The sequence below is a fragment of the Spermophilus citellus genome (assembly GCF_964194105.1).
Source record: "Spermophilus citellus genome assembly, chromosome: 1".
NCBI classification, from domain to species: domain Eukaryota; kingdom Metazoa; phylum Chordata; class Mammalia; order Rodentia; family Sciuridae; genus Spermophilus; species Spermophilus citellus.
Window position 1 is genome coordinate 216074674 of NC_138182.1, and position 23957 is coordinate 216098630.

General features: G+C 31.3%; 1 protein-coding gene across 4 annotated transcripts in view; it reads right to left on the reverse strand.

Annotated features, from left to right (window-relative positions):
* The window catches only part of RASA1 (RAS p21 protein activator 1), a 106698-nt gene that overhangs the window by 1716 nt on the left and 81025 nt on the right, over window positions 1-23957 (reverse strand). Inside the window, exons 12-26 of one of the 4 annotated variants that reach the window (XR_014022077.1) lie at window positions 21618-21705; window positions 19201-19278; window positions 17542-17699; window positions 16979-17055; window positions 15760-15932; window positions 15049-15208; window positions 13881-14023; window positions 12101-12216; window positions 11187-11273; window positions 8988-9055; window positions 7239-7327; window positions 5979-6056; window positions 3658-3792; window positions 2321-2450; window positions 1234-1287 (exon numbers count right to left, since the gene is read on the reverse strand). Coding sequence is in view for 3 of the 4 variants with exons in the window: in XM_081294930.1 (XP_081151056.1) it covers window positions 2367-2450; window positions 3658-3792; window positions 5979-6056; window positions 7239-7327; window positions 8988-9055; window positions 11187-11273; window positions 12101-12216; window positions 13881-14023; window positions 15049-15208; window positions 15760-15932; window positions 16979-17055; window positions 17542-17699; window positions 19201-19278; window positions 21618-21705 (1534 nt within the window). In the remaining variant the exon portion in view is untranslated. The other 3 variants (XM_081294930.1, XM_081294929.1, XM_081294931.1) reach the window with 3 other exon arrangements.

The following is a 23957-nucleotide window of genomic DNA, read 5'->3' on the forward strand; positions in this document are numbered from 1 at the left end:
GCGTATCCATCTCTAATAATTCTTTATATTTTAGGCTTGAGATTTTGGGTTTGTTTTTTGTTTTGTTTCTTTCTTATTCTGGAATGAATGGAATAAAATTGACAAAATGGGACTTGATAAAAACTAGAAGCCAAAGCTTATGGTTCTCCAATATAGTTCAGGTTAAATGGTATTATGCTAGACACAAAATAGAATTCCAAAGTGTTTACAATTTATCTCTTTCTTTCCTTTCAGATCAATAAACCTTGGCATCAGAGCAAGGTCCACATTTATCTCTGAAAATTTCCTACCCGCCCCATTAAAAAAAATTAACGTTCAAGAGATTTTATAACATTGATTACCTAGTTACTACAGGGTCTACAAAGGTAAGTAACAAGTTTCCCATTCCAATTTAAGGGAGTCTCTTAAGTCTTTCAGGTTTCTGTTTTTAGTAAGTGGCAGAAAAGGGAGAAGCATTTCAGACTACAGAATGGCAGATAAATTTATATGGCTATAGACTGAAGTATGTCTATTGGGAGGGAATTACAATCCCTTGAACTAGAGTGCAGACCTTTTTTCCTGTTAAAACAAGGAGGAGATATCACTAGTCCTTATCTCTTAGTCTTCTATCCTGTAAACCTACAGAAAATAGACCAACTGTGGAACTCTAGCCAAAAAACAGAAGAAATGGAAAAGAGGAAAGAAGTGATAGGATAAAGAAATAACAAAGGAGAGAATGAAACGCATTGATATCAAGGAAAAGGAGTACAGGATGTATTTTTTGGTATCATCGGTTACCATAAAGCTAACTGCCTCTGTAGAAATAATTGCCTTGATAATTGCTGAAAAATGATACTAAGTATCCATATTTTAAATCTTGGGACTGGGGGCATAGTTCAGTGGTAGAACACTGCCTACTTAGCATGCACAAAGCCTTAGGTTCTGTTCCTTGCACTGTAAAGAAAAATAAACCCTTGATTACAAATCATCATTTTCACTCATACATATCAGGTGTAGATTCTAGTGTTGCTCTTGAAATCTAGGCCTTTAGAAAACTTTTTGTTACTGTGTGAACCTGTGGTCTTCATACCTTGCTTGGATCCTGTCTCTCTCAAAACTGTTTACTAACAATAGTTCATATGTCTTATCTCCCCTGTCCAGTAATGGGAAGGAAGGAGATGTTGCTAAAAAAAATACATATGGAATGAATAAATGGAACCCTTTTCAAAAGAGACCATTAGCAAAAATACTGACTGAAGTTTCATCTTCTCCCTGGGCCTTGCTCTGGTGCTAAAGTTTGAACTGCCCCTAAAGGAAGAAGAAAATAATGAAATTAAATGCTTAGCTATATTTAGATATAATTAATCAATTATGCAAGAAATCCCTTGGTTTTATTTTAACTTAACCCTTGTGAATATTTCACAAAAATACACAAACAAGTAAATAAAACTATACAGTCAAACTAAATATCCAGCAGATGCAACAAGTAGTCAGATCAAAGATGGATTAGTTGTTTAGTGGCTGATGAGGTTGTTTGCACAAAGGGGTAACATAGAAAAATCAACTTGTAATTAAAAGCATTGGAGCATTTTTTACAAAACAAAACTGGTAATCTATAAAATATCTGAAAGAGTAACGTGCATTCAGTACAATGACCAGTAATATTTACTGAGTTCAAGCTATTTACTGTTGTAAACATTTAACAAAAGCATTACAAGCTCTAAATACAGTCTTTGACAATTTCAACAAAATAAATGGTATGTTTAAAAAATAAAGCTGATGAGCAATAGATCAATTCTATATATTTTCTTTCAACAGTTCCAGAAAGAGAAATAGAACAGTATTTTAAAAAAGTATACAGCAAAGATTGTTCCTATTATAATGGCAAACTCTGAAAACTGTAAATACAAATGAAGTCATTGAACAGTCAAATGGTCATATTCCTAAACAGGAAGGAATTACAGTAAGAACAGTCTGCAATCCAGTTATATGCAATTGTCAATAGAGAATGCTTTTCCTCCTCAGTTGTTTTCATAGTTCTTTTTCCGAGAGACAGCAACACTTTGGCAATTGGTGTATTGAAAATATATTTTCAAAGTTCAAGATACAGTCATAGCATTTTTTGTGAAAGGTGATCTGTACACCAAGGCTCAGAGTTTGGTAAAGATTCCATGTGGAAAAAGTGCAAATATCCTGCACAGATAGCTTACAAAATGGCTGGCACAGTTATTACCGACAGAATCTTGGGTTTTGTTTGCATAGCTCACACATCACTGGAATGTGGAAAAGTGTGCTATTTTTTGGCAAGAGCAAAGGAGACAATTATACTGATGTGAATTACCATGTTGGGCATGCTGAATCCATGCAGATCACCGAGGCAAAGGCTGCTACCTGACATCATTGGTTTTTGTATACTGGTTTTGTTTTTGTTGAAGCAGTTCTGTTATAGCCAGAAGCTTTTTCAGTACATGCTAGACAGAAAGAAACAGTGTGAAAATAATTAGTAAATAAATGAAAGCTTGGGCTGAAATTCAGGTTGGGAATCTGTATTTGAAAGGGGCCACGTCAAAGAAAAGGAATTCATAAAACAGATTCATTAGCAATCTACCCCAAGCATAAAATCGTTGGGTTCCTATTATTTAGACTTTGAGTATGTTTAGTTGTGACCAAGATAAAGAATAACAAAAATTTGTTTGTGTTTTGTTATCTTCTAGAATAATCTCTAGGTAGATCATCTTGCCAGAATACATATTTGCCATTTAAAAACCTAAAGTTATCAAAAGAATTCTAAAGTAGAATTCTAATGAGGGAGACTATTATCTTAATTTGGAAAAAAGAAAATATCTAGAATACCTGGCTGAAGACAACTCAATCACTAAATGCACTGCTTTAATTTCTTTTGCAAAATCCCAAATGATTATCCAGTGTAACAATAATATTCACTGTCTCTTGAAACCGTGGAAGAATAGAGTCAGATATATGTAGTGTGCACTTTGATAAAACTGCTCCCACTTAACTTCCTGAAAGTAGCCCTTATCTCAGTTCAGGCCATAGAAAACATAATTCATTTTGTTCTCTGCTTCAAGGTAAAGAAGAACCAGAATTTTAAAGGACTTATTTGAGTAGTATTCCAATCTGTATATGTTGAGTCTAATAATATCAAGTAGTATTTCTTAAAGTGTGAGCTATGATCCACTTGTATTTAAATCATTGTAAAAGCTTATTAGAAATGTAGTTTCAAAAGCCCACCACAAAATCTCTGGATATGGAATTTGAAATACGTAATTGTTTCAGACTTCCCTAATAATTCTCATGTTTCATAATTTGAGAATCACTTTGGCTGTGTACTCCGTATGAGAGAGAGTAACTGAAATAAAAATTTTTTAAAAATAACACTATTAATCAACTCACTTGCCATTTTCACATATGCCATTATGTGAAAGTATATGAACACCATCATTTTTTAGTAGAGTTAAAAATTTAGACTAGAGCAACTCTGCTACTTGGCAGTATCAAAAAATATTTGCTGAGATCTTTTTGGTTGATTCTTAAAAATTTAATAACTATTAAAATGTTGATCAGAATTTAGTTATTTACTGCATCTCAGAGTCTTATGCTGATATTTTTGCTTAAGTGTTAATAAAACATCATTGTTAATGGTAGCTGGCAAAAGCCTACCTGCTGTGCACCTCGCTCATTACTGAGTGTTCTCAGTTCATCTGAATGAGCCACACAAATCTCATGCAGTGCTGCTAAATCACGTGACAGGTCAGTTCTAGAATGCTCTGTAGTGTCCGGAAGTTCAGGTACATTCTTTAAAGGAATCATAAAACTGCATTTAGAAATACAAATCTTTATAATCTCTTCTGAAATGTTCTTAACTGGATATAGTAAACAGAATTTTCAACATAATAACTTCATATTTAAATGTCAGAATTTTTAAAATTGTAAGGGTTCTTATTGAAATATTCAGCATTAAAAGTTCTGATAAAAATGTGGATTGTCAGGCTGGAGATGGGGCTCAGCAGTAGAGCACTCGCCTAGCATGTGTGATGCCCTCGATCTTCAGCACCACATAAAAATAAAGGTATTCTGTCCAACTAAACTAAAAAAAAAAAAAAAAAAAAAAAAAAATTAAAAAAAAATGTGGATTGTCTAACTTCTGTATCACATGAAAGCCAGGATCCATTTTCTTCCACAGCATGGCAGAATATGGCACAACACTGTGAATCTAAAACAATGGATTTCCCATAAGTTAGCATCTAGATAAAGAGTATATGGATTAGCTACTAATCTAGATTAAATGCATTTTATGAAACTACTGTAGTTTGTCCAAATTGATCAACATATAGGTAGGAACTAAATTACAGTACAATAAAAAATCTTGTCTGTTTTGTAACTGGCTAATATGCTCAAAACAATTACTAATTATACTATCTTTAAGTAAGGTTTATTAAGTAACTTGGTCATTATGGTAAACTTACAGAACTTTTTGACTAGCACTAAATGCTATAATTATTTCAAACTTTGAAATAAAAATTTAACATGGGATTGGATTATCAATAACTTTATATAAATTCGTTTGCCTCTTTAATGATAATGTTTTCTGTACATTCCTAAAAATTGGAAAACATATTTTTGTGGTATAGAAACACGATCAGAACAATACATTCATTCTTATTGACTGTTATTCTTATTCATTCAGTGACTAAAGGATTAAAGACATGTATTGCTTAGTGAAAAGGGGAAAAAAATTAAACCAGTCATAGCAACAGTTATGTATCATAGATATGCAGGGGGAAACCAATGAAGCAGAATAGAGATGTTTTAGGAATTCGCACTATGCAAATTAATTTGAATTATGCAAGTAGTGAAGGAATAGAAGAATATGAGGAGACTGAAGGGATATCAGAATATTGCCAGATTACACAGTCTAACTAGAGAATGATAGTAAAGCTGGACTACAGATATTTGTGATTATGGAAAATAAATGGAATTCGAACCACGAATCTAAAAACCTAGAAATATAGCTTAAAATAAGTTATCCAGCCTTAAAGTTGGGCATGCATTTCCCAAACAGCTCACTAAAAACAAAAATTTTTTTCTCTAATCACTAACCAACTGTATTTTTCTGGGTTGTTCTATCTCCAAATTTGCTCAGGAGTTCACAAATAGAAACATAATGGACATTTAGCATTCATCCTTTTATTTCTCAATCTCCTTATAAATAGAGATATTTGCTCTAAAATTCTTTCTCACTAGTTTTTATACCTGACTTGTAAACTAGAAGCCCACAGACAATTCTAATTTGTTTGTCTCAGTGCTGTGATTGCTACTCAAAATTTTAACAGAATCTGAATGTATTAATAAGTAAGGTAAAACATGGATACCTCAGACTAGCATTCCCTAACATCATACATTTGGCTCAGTTCACACCTGAAAATACTAACATACTGACTTTAAAACTGATTCAATGTGAAAAAAAATTCTACATAATCCATAAAATTTAATCTTCCTAAGAAATGCAAGATCTTAGAAATTATAAATATATCCTCATATTAATTTTATAATTGAGCTTTATTATTTATAAAGGCCTGTATGAGGCATAGGTAGAAACACTGAAGCAAAACACCAAATCCGTATTTTATTCCTAGAAAAGCCACAAGAACACCCAGTCTCTAGTCTGTTTACTTTTTTAATCTGGTCAGAACTGTGGATTACCCATCCTGTTTCAAATCTTATAGTAGATGTAAAGTGAAAGCTAAGGAGATAATAAATACCACAATTACTGATATGGAATAGCCAAGAAGATAATGAACAGCAAGACAGAAACTAATACATTACACAGGTAGGTCAAAAGCCATAATAATATATGCTTAGCATAAACCATGAGTCTTTATGACTCAAACAAAAATAAAATCTGTATTTCAGTTCTGGATACAAATCTTCCTAAAGATTTTTAAGTACAGGTCTCAAAGTACTTAAAATTATATACGTACCCCAAGTTCATCTAAAAACATGATCATACGATGTTTGTTGCTTTTGATGAATGGATTGACACCTTCCATATAAGGCTCCTAAAAATAATTAAAATTAAAAGCTTACCATATCCATCAGAAACAACTGCTTGAAAAACTACACATGTATCAGGAATTCTTAGAAATCTAATGTCTATAAATAGCAGTTTATAGGACTTAATCACATGACACCATATTTCTTATAAACTGTTATGCTAAGACAGCTACGGCATTTTTAATGAAAGAATGATAAGTTCTGGACCAAAACACAGATCATAATATTAGTCTGGTAGACTCAAATTACTTATATGTACGTTCAAAAGTAATTACTAAAAAACCATTAGATGTTAGAACCAGCAGAGATTATGAGGAATTTATAAAATACAGTGTAACATTCCACAATATTAAAATATATAATTTATAACCTGTCTCAGAATTCAGATAAGGAGTTTATAAAACATGGTTTAGCTTTTGAACTTATCAAACTAAAATCCAATAATACTTTAAAATATTCTATAAAACATAAAATGATTAATGTTAATACATCTTAAAATGAACAAGAAATTCAATAACACCTCAACAGGCAATTCCAAAGGTGTAGACATGAAAGTCTAAGAGTAATGAAATGAGACACAAAGCAACATTATGCCTATTAAATGGGAAAAAATGAAAATATCTACTGAGTTTTGACAAGGCTATGGGGAGCAAAAAAAATCTTAGGGCAATATTACATAGCAAAAGCTATAATGTGTTTATTTCAATTTGTAATCCTACTTCAAAGTTTAGGAAATAAAGAAGCCTGAAAGGAAGTGTATAAAAGGATACTTGTTATAGCAATAACAGTGATAAATAGCCATGTAAATATCCAAAAGTGATTTACTTCCAGGTATGGAAAGAAGTCTGTCACATATTAAGTGCAAAAGCAGTTGACAATATGATCCCAACCAGAATATTAATAGTTATTTAGTATAATCATGTGTGTTTTTAAAACTCACCTGAATTTTAATTTATTTATTGTGACATATGACTTTACTAATAACTTTTCCATGATTTTTATACTTAAAAGCAAGGGAATCCTGAGAAATTTGTTTTCTATACTGGTGAAAATTATTATTTTTACCATATAGGTATCTACTACTTAATACAAAATATCTGCTACTGGAAATTTATTTGAGCTATATTTATGACTTTATCATGTCAAAGTTTCCTTCACAAATGACATTTTAAACAAATTGTTTTTACCTTAGCTCCAAATTCCACAAGATTTGCTAAATTCTGCACAGATTTAGCCACTAATATCAGTGTTCTTGCAGCAATCGGAGATGGAGAATCTATAAGAGAAGTGGGCACAGGTAAACAATTCTAAATTTAGCACTTTAGTATTTCATTTCTCTTAAAATACTAACATTCTTCTATTAAGAACTCATAATGCTTGAAAAAAAGAACTTGAGTTCAAAGGGGAAAAAAGGAATACACTTTACTGTGCTTCTAGTTTTGTGAAAAGGGCACTATGAAGTTCAGAAATTCCAAACTTGTTGAAACTGTTTCAGAATACCTCAAAAAGATTTTTATTCCTAAAAACTGTCATTCCACATACCTTTCACAACAATTCTCAAAGTCCACATATCTTTCAGAACAATTCACAAAGTTAATTTCAAACCACTAAACAATTTGGAATTTAAGCAATTTCTGGCTCCCAACTTTATTACCAATTTATCTATAGACAATTCACTTTAAAGAACAAGAACAAAGGTATTCTGGGACCTCTGCTTTATTTATTAATAAACTTCAGAAATATTTTAAAGTTCAGTTAGGAAACACTTCTCTGTAGAACACAGTTGAATGTAAATAAAATTTTTAGCTATTAAATATATAAATATTTATGTTGTAAATATTATAAATAGAAACATTAAAATTAATATAACTATTTACCTGCAATATCCTATAGGCAGTCTCCCTGACTGCTTGATTTTTTTAGATCATACTCTTAAAGCAACTGAGCTATAAATATTGTTGAGTAGCAGATAAGAGGCCAAATTTAAGATAAATGTTTCCAAAAGAATTCTGAACTCCTGAGTCTTAACAGACTCATAGATTTACTCATTTTAATAGCAATAAAAAGTAAATACTGGGATGTGGTGGCTCTAAAAGTAAAAATCAAGATATTACATGCAATGGTGCCTGCATGTAATCCCAGAAGCTGAGGCAAGAATACTATAAGTTTGTGGCCAGCCTGAGCAATTTTGTGAAACTCAGTCTCTAAAAATGAAAAAAGCTGAGGATGTAGCTAAGTGGTAAAGTACTGCAATCAGATTCAATCCCAAAAACTGCAAAAAATTTTCTAAAAATTTTTAAATTATTAGGATAAAAACAGATCTGATGTCTTCTATTAATAATGGCTCATTAGTACATTTGAAATTGTAAGTATCACAGTTATTCTTTCTTTGAAAGAAGCCTACAAGTATATCCAAAAGTCTTTCTATAATGAACATGTAGGTAAATAAGAAAAACCGAGTCACGTTTTATTGGTGGTTAAAAAGGCTGATTAACATCATATAACTGGTAACAAATTTTCATAGGAGGAACCAGCTCTAACATAAACAAAGAGCAGTACTGTGACTTGAGGTAGAATTTTAATTAGATCTTAAAAAGAAACTCCAGTGTACATCAACTGAGCATGGATTAAGCACGCAAAATTTCCCAACTTGCAAAGGCCCAATTATAGTCTGTAAAATGTCTTAAGAATTTGAGACACAAGTAGGGATGGAAAGAAAGTGAAATGTGTATAATTCTGCCATCTCAGCCTTAAAATAGTAGATGAAAGAAAAGCTAGGAAGCCAAATAGAAAAGGTAAAGAAGTAAAGAATGAAAGGGAAGGGTGCTTAGAATTTGATAATTTTTCCAAAATCAGATTTAAGAGTATTCTTACCAATTAATATGAGCTGTTTGCTAATTTTATTTTCATTTCAAAATTCATCAAAAGCTAATTACCTGAGATGATATTAAACATCCGTGGATTCAGGATGGCAGGACAGATAAGCCGAAGAAAAACAAAACCACTGAATGGGAGGGAAATTTTCTTTTTTAGAAAATAAATATAAACAATTATTAATACTCATAGAACCACAACCTTTACTCTGAATTAACGCAGGGCAGCCCAAAGATAGAAAATTTAAGAAAAAAGTAAATCAAAGCATTGCATTTTGAGAACATGTATATCTACTTCTTGAATATATATTACCCATTTTCTCCAAATTGGGATTTAGATTAATTTTGGGAAGACATTAAATTTCATACAGCATTTACTATCTTAGCTAAGAATTTCTGAGATGCTATAGTAGTACAAATAAACTCTTCATAGATGTACAGTTCTGTATTCCTATTACTCTTGATTCTTTTTTATAAATAAAACATCCCAGTAAAGTCTGTTATAAATCAACTTGGTTGTTATCAATTTTGTTGATGAGTCATAAAAATAGAAATCCAAAGGGACTTCTTATTGGTAAATGAAAGTGTTTACTGTAGTAAATAGAATGATGAAAAGCTCTTAATAAAGAAAAATACTTTATAAGTTTTTATAAACTTTAGAATTCATAAAGTTCATAAAATAGCAAAAATTAGTAGAAAGCATATGGCATAATGATGAGATTTTATCTGCTGATTTTACTCAGGGAACAATTAACTTATTATATAGATATATTCCTACTGTACCTCCTTTAGTCACTTGTACCAAGACTATATATATTGTCCAGTAGATTATTTTCTTTTAGGAGGAATCCATACTAATACTTGACCTAGTAAAAGACAAGCATTATTCCCTAAATAGTTTATAAAAAGTCCATCTAGAGACTACTGGCACAGTCTTTGTTATTTGTTTTATGTTAACCTGCAAACATATTCTATATTGTTAATTTTGGACTGTTAGAAAATAAATGCTATTTCTCAAACAGCATTTGTAGCAATTATATAACTATAATTAAATCTTTAAATCTGGATTTCACTCTAGTAGGCTTTGTGAACCTAAAACTTAACCTGGCTCCATGTAAGAATGCAAAAGTGGACAAATCTACTTTGTTAGTTTTTAGAGATTATTTTAAATTTGAAAGGAATATGTAAGTACCTACACATATTTAAAAGGTTGGCCCCTAAAACACCTTGTCATACTATATCAATATTATAGGAGAATTTTCTACTGTGCTTAACAGTTAATTTTCATGATAAACATAACTATTGAAATATTGTTTGTAATCCTTTTCCTTTCCTCTGTCACCACTATAACCAATAAGTAGAGAATTAAATATAACCAATCAAGAGAGTTATTTTGAGGTGGTGTTTTTTTTTTTTTTTTTTTTTTTTTCTCCTCTCTTTGCATAATAGTGGTACCGGGTCTAACAAAGGGCTTTGCATATGTTAGGAAAGTGTCCTGGTACTGAGCTATACCCCTACCTACCCAAGAAAAATTTCATGTGTGCGAGAAGTAGAAACACTTGAAAAAACTTAGATTGGAGGGAGGACTAATACACATTTCAAAACTAATTGCTAAAAGACACCAATATTATATATTGGTGTCTTTTAGCAATTACCTATTTTTTTGAGATCTGACATAACTGACAATATATATTTTACATAATAAATTATTAGAAAACTTTCATTTTCTGATGCATTTGCACTAAACTTCCAATGATGTAGTATTGGTAGGGTTGTACTTACTAACAAAAGCTTGCAACAATGTTAAAGATATCAGGTTGAATTTGCTTTAGTTCTGTCTTGGTTACTAATGTTCCATATATCCTTAGGTGAACAATGTAACTTCTTTAAATCTGTTTCTTCATTGGAAGAGTAAGTTAGAATGATAATTACAAAGTTCCCACATATAAGCTCCCAAATTCCAAAGAATTACCAAAGCAGTTTTACCTAATTATTGTTCAATGAGCAAACTGAAACAAGCTTTGGAACTGGAGGCTTTGGCTGAAGATCAGCCCTAAGTAAAAGACTGTGTTACAAATCAATTAATCAGTATATAAATGGTTCAATTATTGCTCTTCTCTCTTAGCACCAAATGTCTCTCTCTTTCTCTATATGTGTATATGTGTACGAATACATAAATAAAAATGTGTACGTACACATACACACACAAAAATCAGTGTGTGCTATATAGAATGTTGTAACAAATGAATTAATGAACCTTACCTAACAACTCTTGTTCTCATGGTGGTATTTGTAGGCCATTTGTGTTGAACAGATTTCTGTAAACACCCATAAATATATCTCAGTGTCCTGCCAAAATAACACAATCATCTCAATACAGAAAAAAAAGTAAAAAATACTGATTTCACGGCAGCCAAAAGTTTTACCCAAATACACCACATTTTAATTCAACTGGCCTTTCCCCTCAAAAAAGTATTTTGGGAAAAGTAATAAGAAACACATTTAGCAAGAGGTAAGGAAAACATAATCCAGTGAGTTTATCATGATCCAATTTAGACTGCCTGTCTTTAATGAAAGTATAGAACAAATATTGGAATGAGGATAGATAACTATTATGGTGTAAGTTCTGTGGAAAAACACTTTGACTTGTTAATTACATCTACTTGAATAAGAATGTTCACTAACACTGGAGGCCCTTAAGCAGATATAGAATGATATTGACATCTGAAATACATTTTTAAATTTTTTTCTTTCTTTTTTATTGCAGTGCTGGGGAAAGAACCCAGGGCCTTGTGCATGCTAGGTGAGCACACTAGTCCAAAGCCACATTCCTAACCCTCTGGTATACATTTTGAACAAGAAATTCAAACAGACTAAATAGACAACATGTCTTTCATATCTTCTTAAATCTGAGGTGACAGGCCCCCTTTATTCACTTCACAAGACACTAGATAAGCAACCTATATAAATGCATGGTTTGTTTTCCAAATCTAAGTATTTCATTCGACTTTCTTTAATAATATTTTTCTCTGGATACTTTCACTCTTTTTCCTTAAGTACAGTTCACCTTGTAAAGATTTAAAAATAACTTTTTCAGAGTATAATAATATCAGGAATAGACAGCTTACATATATTTTAGAAAAACAATTTTTTCAAATGAAGATTTTACTACTTACGGTGGAAGTATTTCTGAAGCCATGAATATTTTCTCTACAAGTTCTGAAAGTATGTTCAATAGGTGTGCTAAATTAGTGTTCACATCTTCATTTTTTTCTAATTTGGATGGACTTAACTAAGGAACAGATACATATAAATCCATTTTGGCAATGATAAATACAAATAAATCAAGGTAAACAAACAGTTTTCAAGATTCTCAATTTTTCTATTGTATCCGTCTTTCCTTTTTTACTTTGCATAAATGGGAATTTTAAGTAGCTGCTCTACCATTCATTCCCAACTATTCAACTGAAAACCAAGCAGTGATTAATTAATTTTATTTATTTTATTTATCTGAAGAAAAAATGATTAAATAAAAAGGCTTTTCTGAATGAGGTGGGACTTATATAATGGCTAATGAAAATACCAATGCCTTAGGCAGAATCATAATCCTTTCTGAAGACTGAAATCTTAAAATAAGTTCTGGACTGCTGTCAATGGAGTGGTTTTAAGAAAGTATGAATTCCTTCTATTAGGAGTTCAGGGATTCTCTACAGACTTGCTGCATTTCTGCATCATCTTTCATGGTTAGATCAACTATGGCATTATCCCAGATTTTCAACGCCAGATCACTCATCTCTTCCCTTTACTAAATAAGAACTGACAACTTAGTGCAGAATTAACATAATTTTAAATTATTTTTTGTCAATGAATCTTTATTTGTATTTATATGCAGTACTAAGGATTGAATCCAGTGCCTCACACATGCTAGGCAAGCGTTCTACCACTGAGCCACAGCACCAGCCCCAGAATTAACATTTTGACAGTTCCAACATTAAAAGAAATTCCTTATTATTCAAAAAGGTATAATCAATATCTTTCTTTTTAACTGTTCCACCATGAAAATAATATAATAGCCATGTGAGTTTCTACTCAATCATCTTATATATAATGAAGCTTTAATCATACTAAAAACATGATTTTATTTGCTTTTCTTATAATCACCTTTCCCCAAAAGACCTTCCAAGGACAAATCTGTGTTGTGAAGTGTTATGTAGTTTTACAGGTTAAGCATCCCTAATTGGAAAATCGAAAATCTGAAATGTACCTAGTTACAAAACTTTTGAGTGTTAACATGTTGCCACAAGTGAAAAATTCTATACTTGACTTCATATGGTGTATCTTAATTAAAGCACAAGCACACTAAAAATATCTTATAAAATTACCCTCTGTGTGTATAAAGTATATAAATTAGTTTTGTGTACATGGAAATGTATAAAATCGGGGGTGAGGGGGAATCCCAAATCTGAAATACTTCTGGTCCCAGCACTTTGGATAAGAGATACTCAATCTGTTCAATAAAAGTCCCTAAAACACTCAAATTTATGTGATGCACATGAAAGTAGCATATTCTTGTTCATTAGTATAGTAGGAGAAAATCAAAATGAAAATCATGAATTTCTGGTACAATTTAATAGTTTCTAATTCCAAAATAAAGCACATGTGTGATGCTGGAGATTAAACTCAGTACCGTACACATTCTAACAAGTGTTTTATGACTGAGCTACATGCTAAACCCCTACTCCTGAAGTACCTCTTTTTTTAAAAAAAAGTCTTTTTCACATTTTTATAAATGTATTACATACATGTCCAAATACATTTTATAAATGTATTACAGAAGGTATAACTGCTTTGATGGATAGTTTTAGAAAATGTATTTTCCTTAAAATGCAATTTGTTATAATAATTATTAATTAATATATGCTATTTGCTGAAATACTTAAAGCATTAAATTCTTACCTCACAAGACTGTTTGCTTTCCATTATCTTTAAGATGGAGTCTTTCAAAGCATGATGAACAAATTGTGTAGCAGTGGCTTTCATATATTGCTCCATCAAGGTGCTTGCAAGTGTCGTGGCTCTAAATAGAGTAGTGGCTTCATCTACACAAACATTTATATTAAAAGATGATTTGTAGAGGACTCTACTAAGGTGACCAAATTAGAAATTAAATTATTTTTCTGCAACAGTTATAACCTTTAAGTGCACTATGCAGCACTGAAGTATCAATTATAATGACATAATTCTAACAACTCTTGTAAAAGACTTTCATGTGTGGTAAATCAAAATTAGATCATAAGAAGGAGGAATTAACACCATCATTTTCATATGAAAAAAAGGAAAACTCAGAATTGTTATATCACTTGTCTCAGATCAGTTAGCTAGTTAGTGATAAGACTGAAACCAAAAAATGCCTGCTTTGCTATCTCATTTCATGCTTTGAAAAGTCTGAGTCCATTTCCAAATAATAACATAAAACCCGAGTATAAATTATTAGTTATTGAAACATTTTAATAAATATTACTGGAAAAGAATTTCACTTTAAAATATATACTACTATTTTATCTACTCCTTGACAAATCTATGTATTTTTACAATTTTTATGATTAAAAGGAAATAGTTCTAGACTTTGCAATGTTTTTAGGGAACTTAGAAGCAAATACTGTTACTAAATCAAAGTACTGGGAGGAAATAGATTATTCTGACATTATTAGTCAAGTGGTTGAAAGGACTGTGTGTCCCATGGCCTGGGAACTACTAAGCAAGAAATAAAATTTAACTGACATCAAATGTCCATTAGTAAGTAAAAAGACAATATAGTAAGTATAATAAAGTGTTCTTAATAGAGAAGCTCATTGGGCCATTGATCTAGACTCAGAAATCACTTTCTTCGAGCTTGTAATACATACCTGTTACATCAGGAACATATTAGAAATATTAGCCTCCCATATTAACCAATGTAAGGAGGAATACTGACATTTCAATTGCAATTTTTAAATGAAGTAAAAACGGAATAACTTTTCTCTGCTATGATTTAATTATCTGAAGACAGAGCCCAGATATTTCATATTTATATAATAAACATATAAATCTAATTATTAGCCCATTTTTACACATCCATACTCACCTTCCATGCTTATTTCTCTGTCATTTAGTGTACATAACAACAATGATTCAAGCTTTTCATGAAGGAAAATCCTTAGTAGGATGCTAGCCAGTAGTGTTCGGTCTTGTCCACATACATGTGATAAAGCATAGACTACATGAAGTTCTTTTTGCAGTATAAGCTAAAATGGCATTTTAAAAAAGATGGTTGAAAATTCAAAATTCAGAGCATTACATATTCTTGGTGAGACTAACAGGAAATAGTTGTTTTTCATGTTATTTTTAAAGAAGTAGGTCCTGAATAAATTTATTTAAAATACCAATATGTTTGATGCCTACATATTTCTTAATTCTTTTTTTGGTATTGGGGATTGAACCCAGGGGCTTTTTGCCACTGAGCTATATCCCCAAGCCCTTTTAATTTTTTATTTCAAGACTGGTTCTCACTGAGTTGTTTAGGGGCTCACTGAATTGCTGAGACTGGACTTGAACTTGTGGTCCTCTGGCTTTAGCAGCCCAAGTCACTGGAATTACAGACATGAGCCACCATACCTGGCCATATTTCTAGTCTTGTAAGATCAAAATTATACCACACGATTTTTAAGCTCTGGTTATCAGTATGCCACTAAGCTTTGAAATTACTATAGTTAACTTAATGGATCTTTTATTGAATGGTAAATGTTTCTATTAAGAATGTCATTAAAAATAATTAGACTGGCGAATAACACAGTACCTCTTTAAATTCACTGTACTCTTCTTCTGGCATGATTTTTTCCATAGAATATCGTGCTCGAACACGCAGAGATCCTGGTTCAATGCCTTTTAGTGGTATGTGGGAGCTGAGCAGAAACCATTCGTCTGTGGCATGTCCTTTCTGTAACCGGCTTAACTGGCAGCGCATAAATACTTTGAAAGGAAAACAATGACTTCATTAAATTTTCAGTCCTCTCCACAGTGTTACATGCTTTTTATTAAAGGGGTTTTCTACCACAAATTCAGTACTTACTAGCTTACTTCATTTACTTAGTGCCTACTGTATGCAAGGTTGTGATGGATGGGCATGGCATATAGAGATGATTAAGACAGGGTCTTGTAAGTGCTGTAATAGTGGTTAATGCTTTTTAAAGAAACAGTATCTAATTCAGCCTAGAAAAATTAAAAATTCATTCCAAACAGGTAACCCTTGAGCTGATTTGTAATAGGATAAGTGAAAAAGTAGAGGGGAAAAAAGAAAGATTACAGTCCAAATAGGACGTATGGTTTTCCTTTTCTATGATTACTAGGCACATGAAAGTAATGGGGAACCACTAAAAAATGTTATGTTTAAATAGTATAGCAATTACAGAATAAACATTTTATAGAGATAAATTCAGGCTTTGATCTATCAGTTAATACATATCACTTCCTTCCCTAAGCTTGAGTTTTAAGATGGTATTAACCTAATTCACCCTGATGTGAATGCTAAATCCCACTGACATCTGTTCTAGCAATAGTCTGAGAAGTGTGCTGCTGCTGAGAACAAGAACTAGGAGCATTTGGAGATTAGAGTGAACAAATAACATACTCTAGTTCAAAGAATCCTTTTTTAATAGAGTACTTTTTTACTTAGATATGCTAAGTACAGGAAAGTAGGAAAAAGTAGAAAGGAAGAAGGGAGGGGGAAGTCCCACAGAAAAATTACCACTGTTACCATTTATTCTTTATTTGCTGGAGAAAGATGTCTGTTTTAGTCTTAAGGGCTTAAATTTACAATATGTACAATTTAGCTATTTTTTTTCTTTTTCTTAGATACACCCTCTCAATAATCTAAACTTTAGATTACAGTAAGAAACTATCTCGAATTACAGTACTTTCATTTTGTTTTTAATTTCCATTTTAAGATATATCATTGTGATTCTAAAAATAAATAAAGGATGCTATTTGTACTTTAGAAAGTTTCTATATCAACTTACAGATATCAGGATCTTTGCTTTTCTTTGTTTTATTACTAAGCGTGATTTCAAATCTATTGATGTCAGGAGGAAGATCACTACAGAAGCAAGGAGAAAAAGAATTAACAATATGTTCTAACTACTTGATTTCTTCAGTATTAATGCTAAATAAATCCTCAATTTCTGTTAAAAACAAGTGTGCTACACTAAAATCTAGATTTGACAACATATTTTATTATTTGGTATACAGGAATGCCTATAAGCACACTTTTCTACCATTTTTAATGTCCTAAACTACCAATAATTCATTCAAATAGGTCATAGAAACCCTAGTAATCATTTTGTATGTTTTTGGACTTATCAATAATGCTAATTTATATTAATAATTAGGTGAAAGAGCCAAGGTCATAGCACTTTACTACTAAAAGTGAACAAATGCAACACAAAAGAGTTATATTAATAACATTTAGACTTGATTCCTTGTTCTGACAGTATAGATTACAGAGACTCCCCTCCAAAAAAGGAAAGAAAATGCAATATAGTTTTTTTTAAGTGATTTAATGTAATGATAAAATAAAACTTACTCAAAGACAAACTCCTCAGACCACACTGGGTTTTGCCCTTCCCTTGCATGAGTTTTTGCTACTTGGACGCTATTTAGGTAGATATTACAATATGGATTAGTAAAATGTTTTACTGGTAGTTTATGGGCTTCTTCAATATGTAAAACAAGGCTGCTGACCTGAAGAAAACACAAAAATGATTACCCCAGGTTGAAAGAATTATACATTAGGTTTCTAAAACAATTATTATGAAATAATAAAAAATAGTGACTTGTTTTTCTGCTTGTCTTCTTTCATGTGACATACTACAGAATGCAACATTTAAGCATTTAAAATAATCCTTCTCACTTAAAATTTATCTCAAATAAAAACGCAAATTTTATAAGTTATTTCTATTATTTTCTTGCAGAGTAATGAAATACACCTTTCTACCATATAGAAAAAGTAGACACCTGTCACTACCCTGAATGAAAATCTTGAATGATGTATAATACTAACCTGAAAGATTTTATCACTACAAAAGAGAATTCATTAGCTAAAAAATGTTTTTCAAACACTGTGTCTGCCTTGTGATTTTACAGAAAAGGATACAAATCCAAGGAAGCTTAGTTGCTTATCAGTGTTGGTCCAAAATTCAAGACCTTCTGCCTCCTAGTATCAAGTCATCTTTTTCTCTAAGCATCTACATGTGTGAACTTGGACAAGTCAGTCTGTTTGAGCTTTGCCTTTCTCTCATGTATAAAATGTATAAAGACTGCACTGAAAGTCATAAAGACTAGAAACAGTACATATAGAGCATATAGCAGAGTATCTGACACACAAAAAAGGCTCACAAATGTTAGCTATGATTATAGCTACAATTATAAGTTTCATACAACAATTTGCTGCTATTTGAAAAAATCCAATCTGATTTTCTGTAACATTTAAAATTTTTATGTTTTAATGACATATATCGATTATGTATATAATTAAATGTCCTTGCAAGAAGGGCCAGACTCTGGATTACAGGGTCTGGTTACTTAAATTGCCATTTATCCATTTCCAATAGAATAGTATATTAAATTTGACAATCTGGAAATTCTTTGGTCAATAAATATGTATCGTATTAAGCCTTTCTCAAAATCCTAAGAATTTAACAATTTTCCCCCAATAATCTAGGGATTCCTATGAAGAAAATAAATCTAAAAGCTGAAGAATATAAAGTTGCTCTTACATACATATAAAAAGAGAACTCCTAGCTTAACTTTCCAAAAATCAAAGTATGGGCCTTGTTAATGTTTCAGATTCCTTAAGAGTTATGCAGTAGGTTTCAAAACAATCACTATACAGTAAAAAGCCCAAAAGTCACTGAGGTTAGTACTCTATGTCAGATAACCCTTTTTAGTTCTACATTTTTGGAATAGGCCAAAATAATTTTTTGAAGGAAAAAAAATTCCCAACTGAATACATTACTTTTCTTGGTTTGAAGAACAGACTAAGAACCAGAGGTAGGTATACAGAAAGCACTGTCTTTCATAAAGAAATAACACATTGTTTCTACTACTAAAGCAAATGGTAGTAAGGCTTTAAAATGCCTGAAAAGATTAACCTTTCTACAAAAATGTTACAAAAACATTAAGATAAAAAGCAATAAATGAAATATAATGAAACTTGACAATTACAAATCAAATAAAGTTTCACCTGACGAAGACGTTTATTACATGTTCCTGGACTACTTTTCCGTAAATTGCAAAATGCCTGCAGACCTTTCATCCAATCCTACAAAAAATAACATACCATTTGAAAGACATACACATTAATTTGTTTGGTTTCCAACTGTCAATTTACTTTCTTCAAATTAAATTTTTTTCTTCAGATTTCCATTTCTAGTCTAAGACTCAACTATACTATATTTGTGCCCCAATGGAGTAAGGAAAAAAATATATATATATATGTAAAAAATTGCTTGAATTTATGTAGAATCCCTACATTAATTTTAAGGATATCAATGAATGACCATTAATTAACCAAAAGTGTCTCCTCAACAAGTACTACCTTGGAAGAAATGTCTGTCTGTAGTTAAGCTTTTAACATTTAAGGCTATCTATGGCAGAATTTAAATTGACATTTTATGAGGAGAGAAGGCCAATTTCAAAACCAACTGATAATGTGAGACTGATATGAAAAGCATTCTAATTTTTACCTCAGACCACAATATAAAGGTAGAAACATGTAAGTGAGTTGGATTATTTCCAGCCCTTTAGATATAACATGAGACTTTAGAAATCATTTTGGCCTGATATTTAAATTATAACTACATTTTTAAATGTTAAACATCTACTACTCTGGAAAAAAAAGAACAATTTAGGTTTATTAAAAAATCTAAATATTTATTTTAGCTTACAAATTTCTGAAAGACTCTATACTGCTTTATTTTAATTTTTGTCTAGTTTGTTCGCTCTTTCAATGAATCTAAACCGTCTGTATTTAAAGAATATTAAAGGAGAGCAAATCCAATCCAAATCAATTATCATAACTTTCAGAAATAGAAAAGAATAACCAGACACCCTGCAACCCCAACAAATTGACAAGTATTTTTCTTCTTCATGACTGAACTTTTATTTCAAGACTTGGGTTCAAACAGTGAAAAATCCCTCATTTGGACTTTTTATGGTACATGGAAAGTAGATTATGGAAAAAGCATATAAAAACATTTTAAGTGAGACTTGGAAAAAAACTGAAATGTCATCAAGGTATGTGACACATCTTTATTCAGAAAGAAGGAAAATGACAAAATATCTAGAAGATAGGAAACTGGCATTTAAATTTCTATCCCTAAATCAATTTCTATCGTTAAAAAAAAAAAATCTAAGTTACCAAAATGTTTTGAGCCCTACTTTTCTCATCTTAAAATTAGGAATATATACCTACAAACAAACATGGCATTATTAGGAAAATAAGTATTTGAACTATTTTACAATGATTTGAAATATGACAAACTATAAACTAAGACTCATCATCCATTATATTTTTTCTGAGTCTGAATTTTCATAATTTTTGAGTCAGGGGCCCATACTAGGGTCCACAGGATTTTTAAATTATTATTATTAGTTTGTTATGTTTTATAGTACTAGGGATAGAACCCAGGGGTTCTATGCCACTAAGCCTTACATCCAGCCCTTCTGATTCTGAGAAAGGGTCTCAGTTGTTGAGACTGGCTTTGAACTTTCAATTCCTGCTTCAGTCTCCCAGGGTTTGAAGAGCATTTGCCTTATATACATGGTTAGCAAATCTGTTCTACTTCCAATCCAGTAAAGCCACTTTAGTTGCCTCTTAGCCATCTTTAAGTTCCTTCCATAAAGTAAAAGCAGAAATGAATCCATATTTGTACAAAATACAACTAAGCATGCCAGAAATATTAACATTTAAAGAAAATGTTTTTAAAAGGAGACTTTTGGAAACATTTCTTCAAAGACTTACTTAAAAATTTTAAGTTACAATGATACTGCATATGGGTCAACGGCTAATGCTAAAGTAGATATTATACTTAGACCAAGAGAATATGTAGAAAGAAAATCCCTAAAATATTTTTCCTCTTGATGATTGAACTTTTTGTTCATACAAGGGTTTAACCAATGTAAACAATAATAGTTAACAAAACTAACTGATTTAACTTTGGATTTCACTGAGACTATCTATAATCTTTAATGCAGAGATTTTATATAAACATTCAAAGACTTGACATTATAGTTTTTAAAGTTCAATTTTAAATTAAAAATAACCCTTTACTGCATTTGTTTTTGCATTTCTTTCAAAAAAATTTTTTACATGTGAAAGTTCTCTTAAAATAAAAAAAGATTAGATTTCAGACATCCTTTTATTGCATCTTAAAGGTAAGAGTTTTCTATTCTAATTTAAAAGAAAACATAAGCTAACACAAAGATTTCCAGTAGTTAAAGAAATAGGATCTGTTTTAAAGTATTTTTTTAGATGTTGATGAATCTTTATTTTATTCATTTATTTATATGTGGTTCTGAGAATGGAGCCCAGTGCCTCACACATGCTATGCAAGTACTCTACTATCAAGTCACAACCCAGTTCAAGAAATAGTATCTTACCTCTGCTTGTTCTGGTGTTTCTCCTGCAAAGTAAAAGATGTAATGTTCTTCACTGAAGTGCTGAACTACTATCTGAAAACAGTTTGGCCTTTAAAATACAAACAAAAAGTATACTAAGAAACCTAAGTATTAAAATATTTACATCAACTTTTTTAAAAAAATCAATACATAATCTTAGACATATAAAACTGTCCTAATTTAGAGAAACAATACCCCATAGTTACTAGAACATGACTAAAAAGAAAATGTCACCTGCATGTATTTTAGAAAATGTTGTTAATACTACTAAAATTTCATCAGTCTTTCCAAGTATAAAGTACTGTGTAAAGACAAACTTTTCCTGTGTGCTGGAAAAAGACATATACGTTGGTTAAGGCCTTGCTAAATTGCTGAGGCTGGCTTTGAACTTGTGACTCTCTTGCCTCAGACTCCCAGGCCTCTGGGATTGCAGGTGTGCACCAACATGCCTGGCCAGAAGGAATTCTTGATCTAAAATATTTGAATGCTCCTATCATGAAGCCTCATCATCAGTCACAAACTTAAATAGAATTTTCATAGACATTTGTTTCAAAACATTCACTCACTATACTGCATCCTTAATAAATATTTCTCTGAACAGCCAATAATTTTCTTCTAAATATTTCTGTAATATCTATAGAATTATCTGTAGTGAAAATGTAGTCTCTAGATACATATGTACAACTTAATTTTCAATTCACAAAAATTGAAAATTTTTTACTGAAAATACTGAGTAGTATCTACTACTATTTGAAAGTGATGACCACAAATAGAATTGACAGTTTCCATGAAGACTGGTAAAACAAGTAATTCTCCAGCTCCGTGTGAAGCATTATTGCTTCAGCTTTAGCTATTAATTACACGATCTCATGACAAGCTTCACAAGTTTAACATGATACCATAGGAATATATCTATGAGAAAAGAAGAAGGGGTAGGGTGGGGGAAACAAACAGTTTTTCATTTGAAGTTTTCATTTCAACTTTTGTCCTCCCACAAGAAAGAGATATTTAGTGGCACTGTGCCATTATAATGCACTTGGCATCACTGACTTATTTAGAAATGCTAATACAAATAAAATTTCAGGTTGAGAAGAAAAAGATTTACTGGGTTTAGAAATCAAAGTTTAGAATATTTCTTATAAGTAGCCTAGTAAGTGGGTTGAATTACTTTTAAATAGGCTACTATTTTATCCTGTGAAACTAATGACTTTTTTAGTATTATCACCAAATTGTCTTTTATAGTGGTTTCAAAAGTATCTGTACATTAAAGCCAATTGTAGCTGGGCCTGGTGGTGCATGCCTGTAATCCCAGCGGCTCAAGAGACTAAGGTAGGAGGATCTCAAGTTCAAAGCCAGCCTCAGCAATTCAGGGAAGCCCTAAGCAACTTAGTAAGACCCTGTCTCAAAGTAAAAAATAAAAAATGCTGGGGATGTGACTCAGAGGCTCAAGCACCTCTGATTCAATCTCTGGTACAAAAAGAAAGGGAAAAAAATTGTAAAAGTAACAATGAAAAAATATCTAAATTATATTCTTTTCAAGAACTCATAAATATTTTACAATAATGAAAAAATTAAATTGTATTAATAAACTAAATGTAAAAGCAAACTAATTTATGCATCAACATGAAAAGAAAATATCATTAATGACTGACCAAAACAGGCGAATTAAATAATATTTAGAACATCAGTGATTTAATGAGAAAGACAGAAATAATGAAGTATAGTCACTATAGAGTTTTCTGTCTGCAAATGCTATACACCAGTTCTTTTGCTCTAATAAAATAATGATTTAATAGATTATAGAGGGAGCCATATAATTTAAATTAAGTGTTAATTTGAAATGTAAAAACTTTTTTACTATTTTAATTATAATAACATTGTAAAATTACCAGATCTCAAAAGATACCTTAATGATCCATAGCACACTGGTTGAGAAGCTCTGCTTAACTATTCCAAAGAATTCATATCCATCTCAGCTCAAGAACCACCTACTTCCTATTATAGCTGGCCTTCCATATCCATGGGATCCAAACCCACAGATTCAACCAAACACAGATCCAAAATTACTTTTTCTAAATACGTCTGTACTAGTTGTACTGAATAAGTACAGACTTTTCCTTCTCATTACTCCTTAAATGACAGTTTTAAAACTATTTACATGTCACTGACATTGTATTAGGAATTACAAGTAACCTAGAAATAATTTCAAATGCATAGTAGGATTTATGTAGGTTCTATGCAAATACAATACCTTTTTGTTTGTTTGGGGATTTCATGAGATTTTTGCAGTGCTGGTTATCAAACGCAGAATATCATGCATGC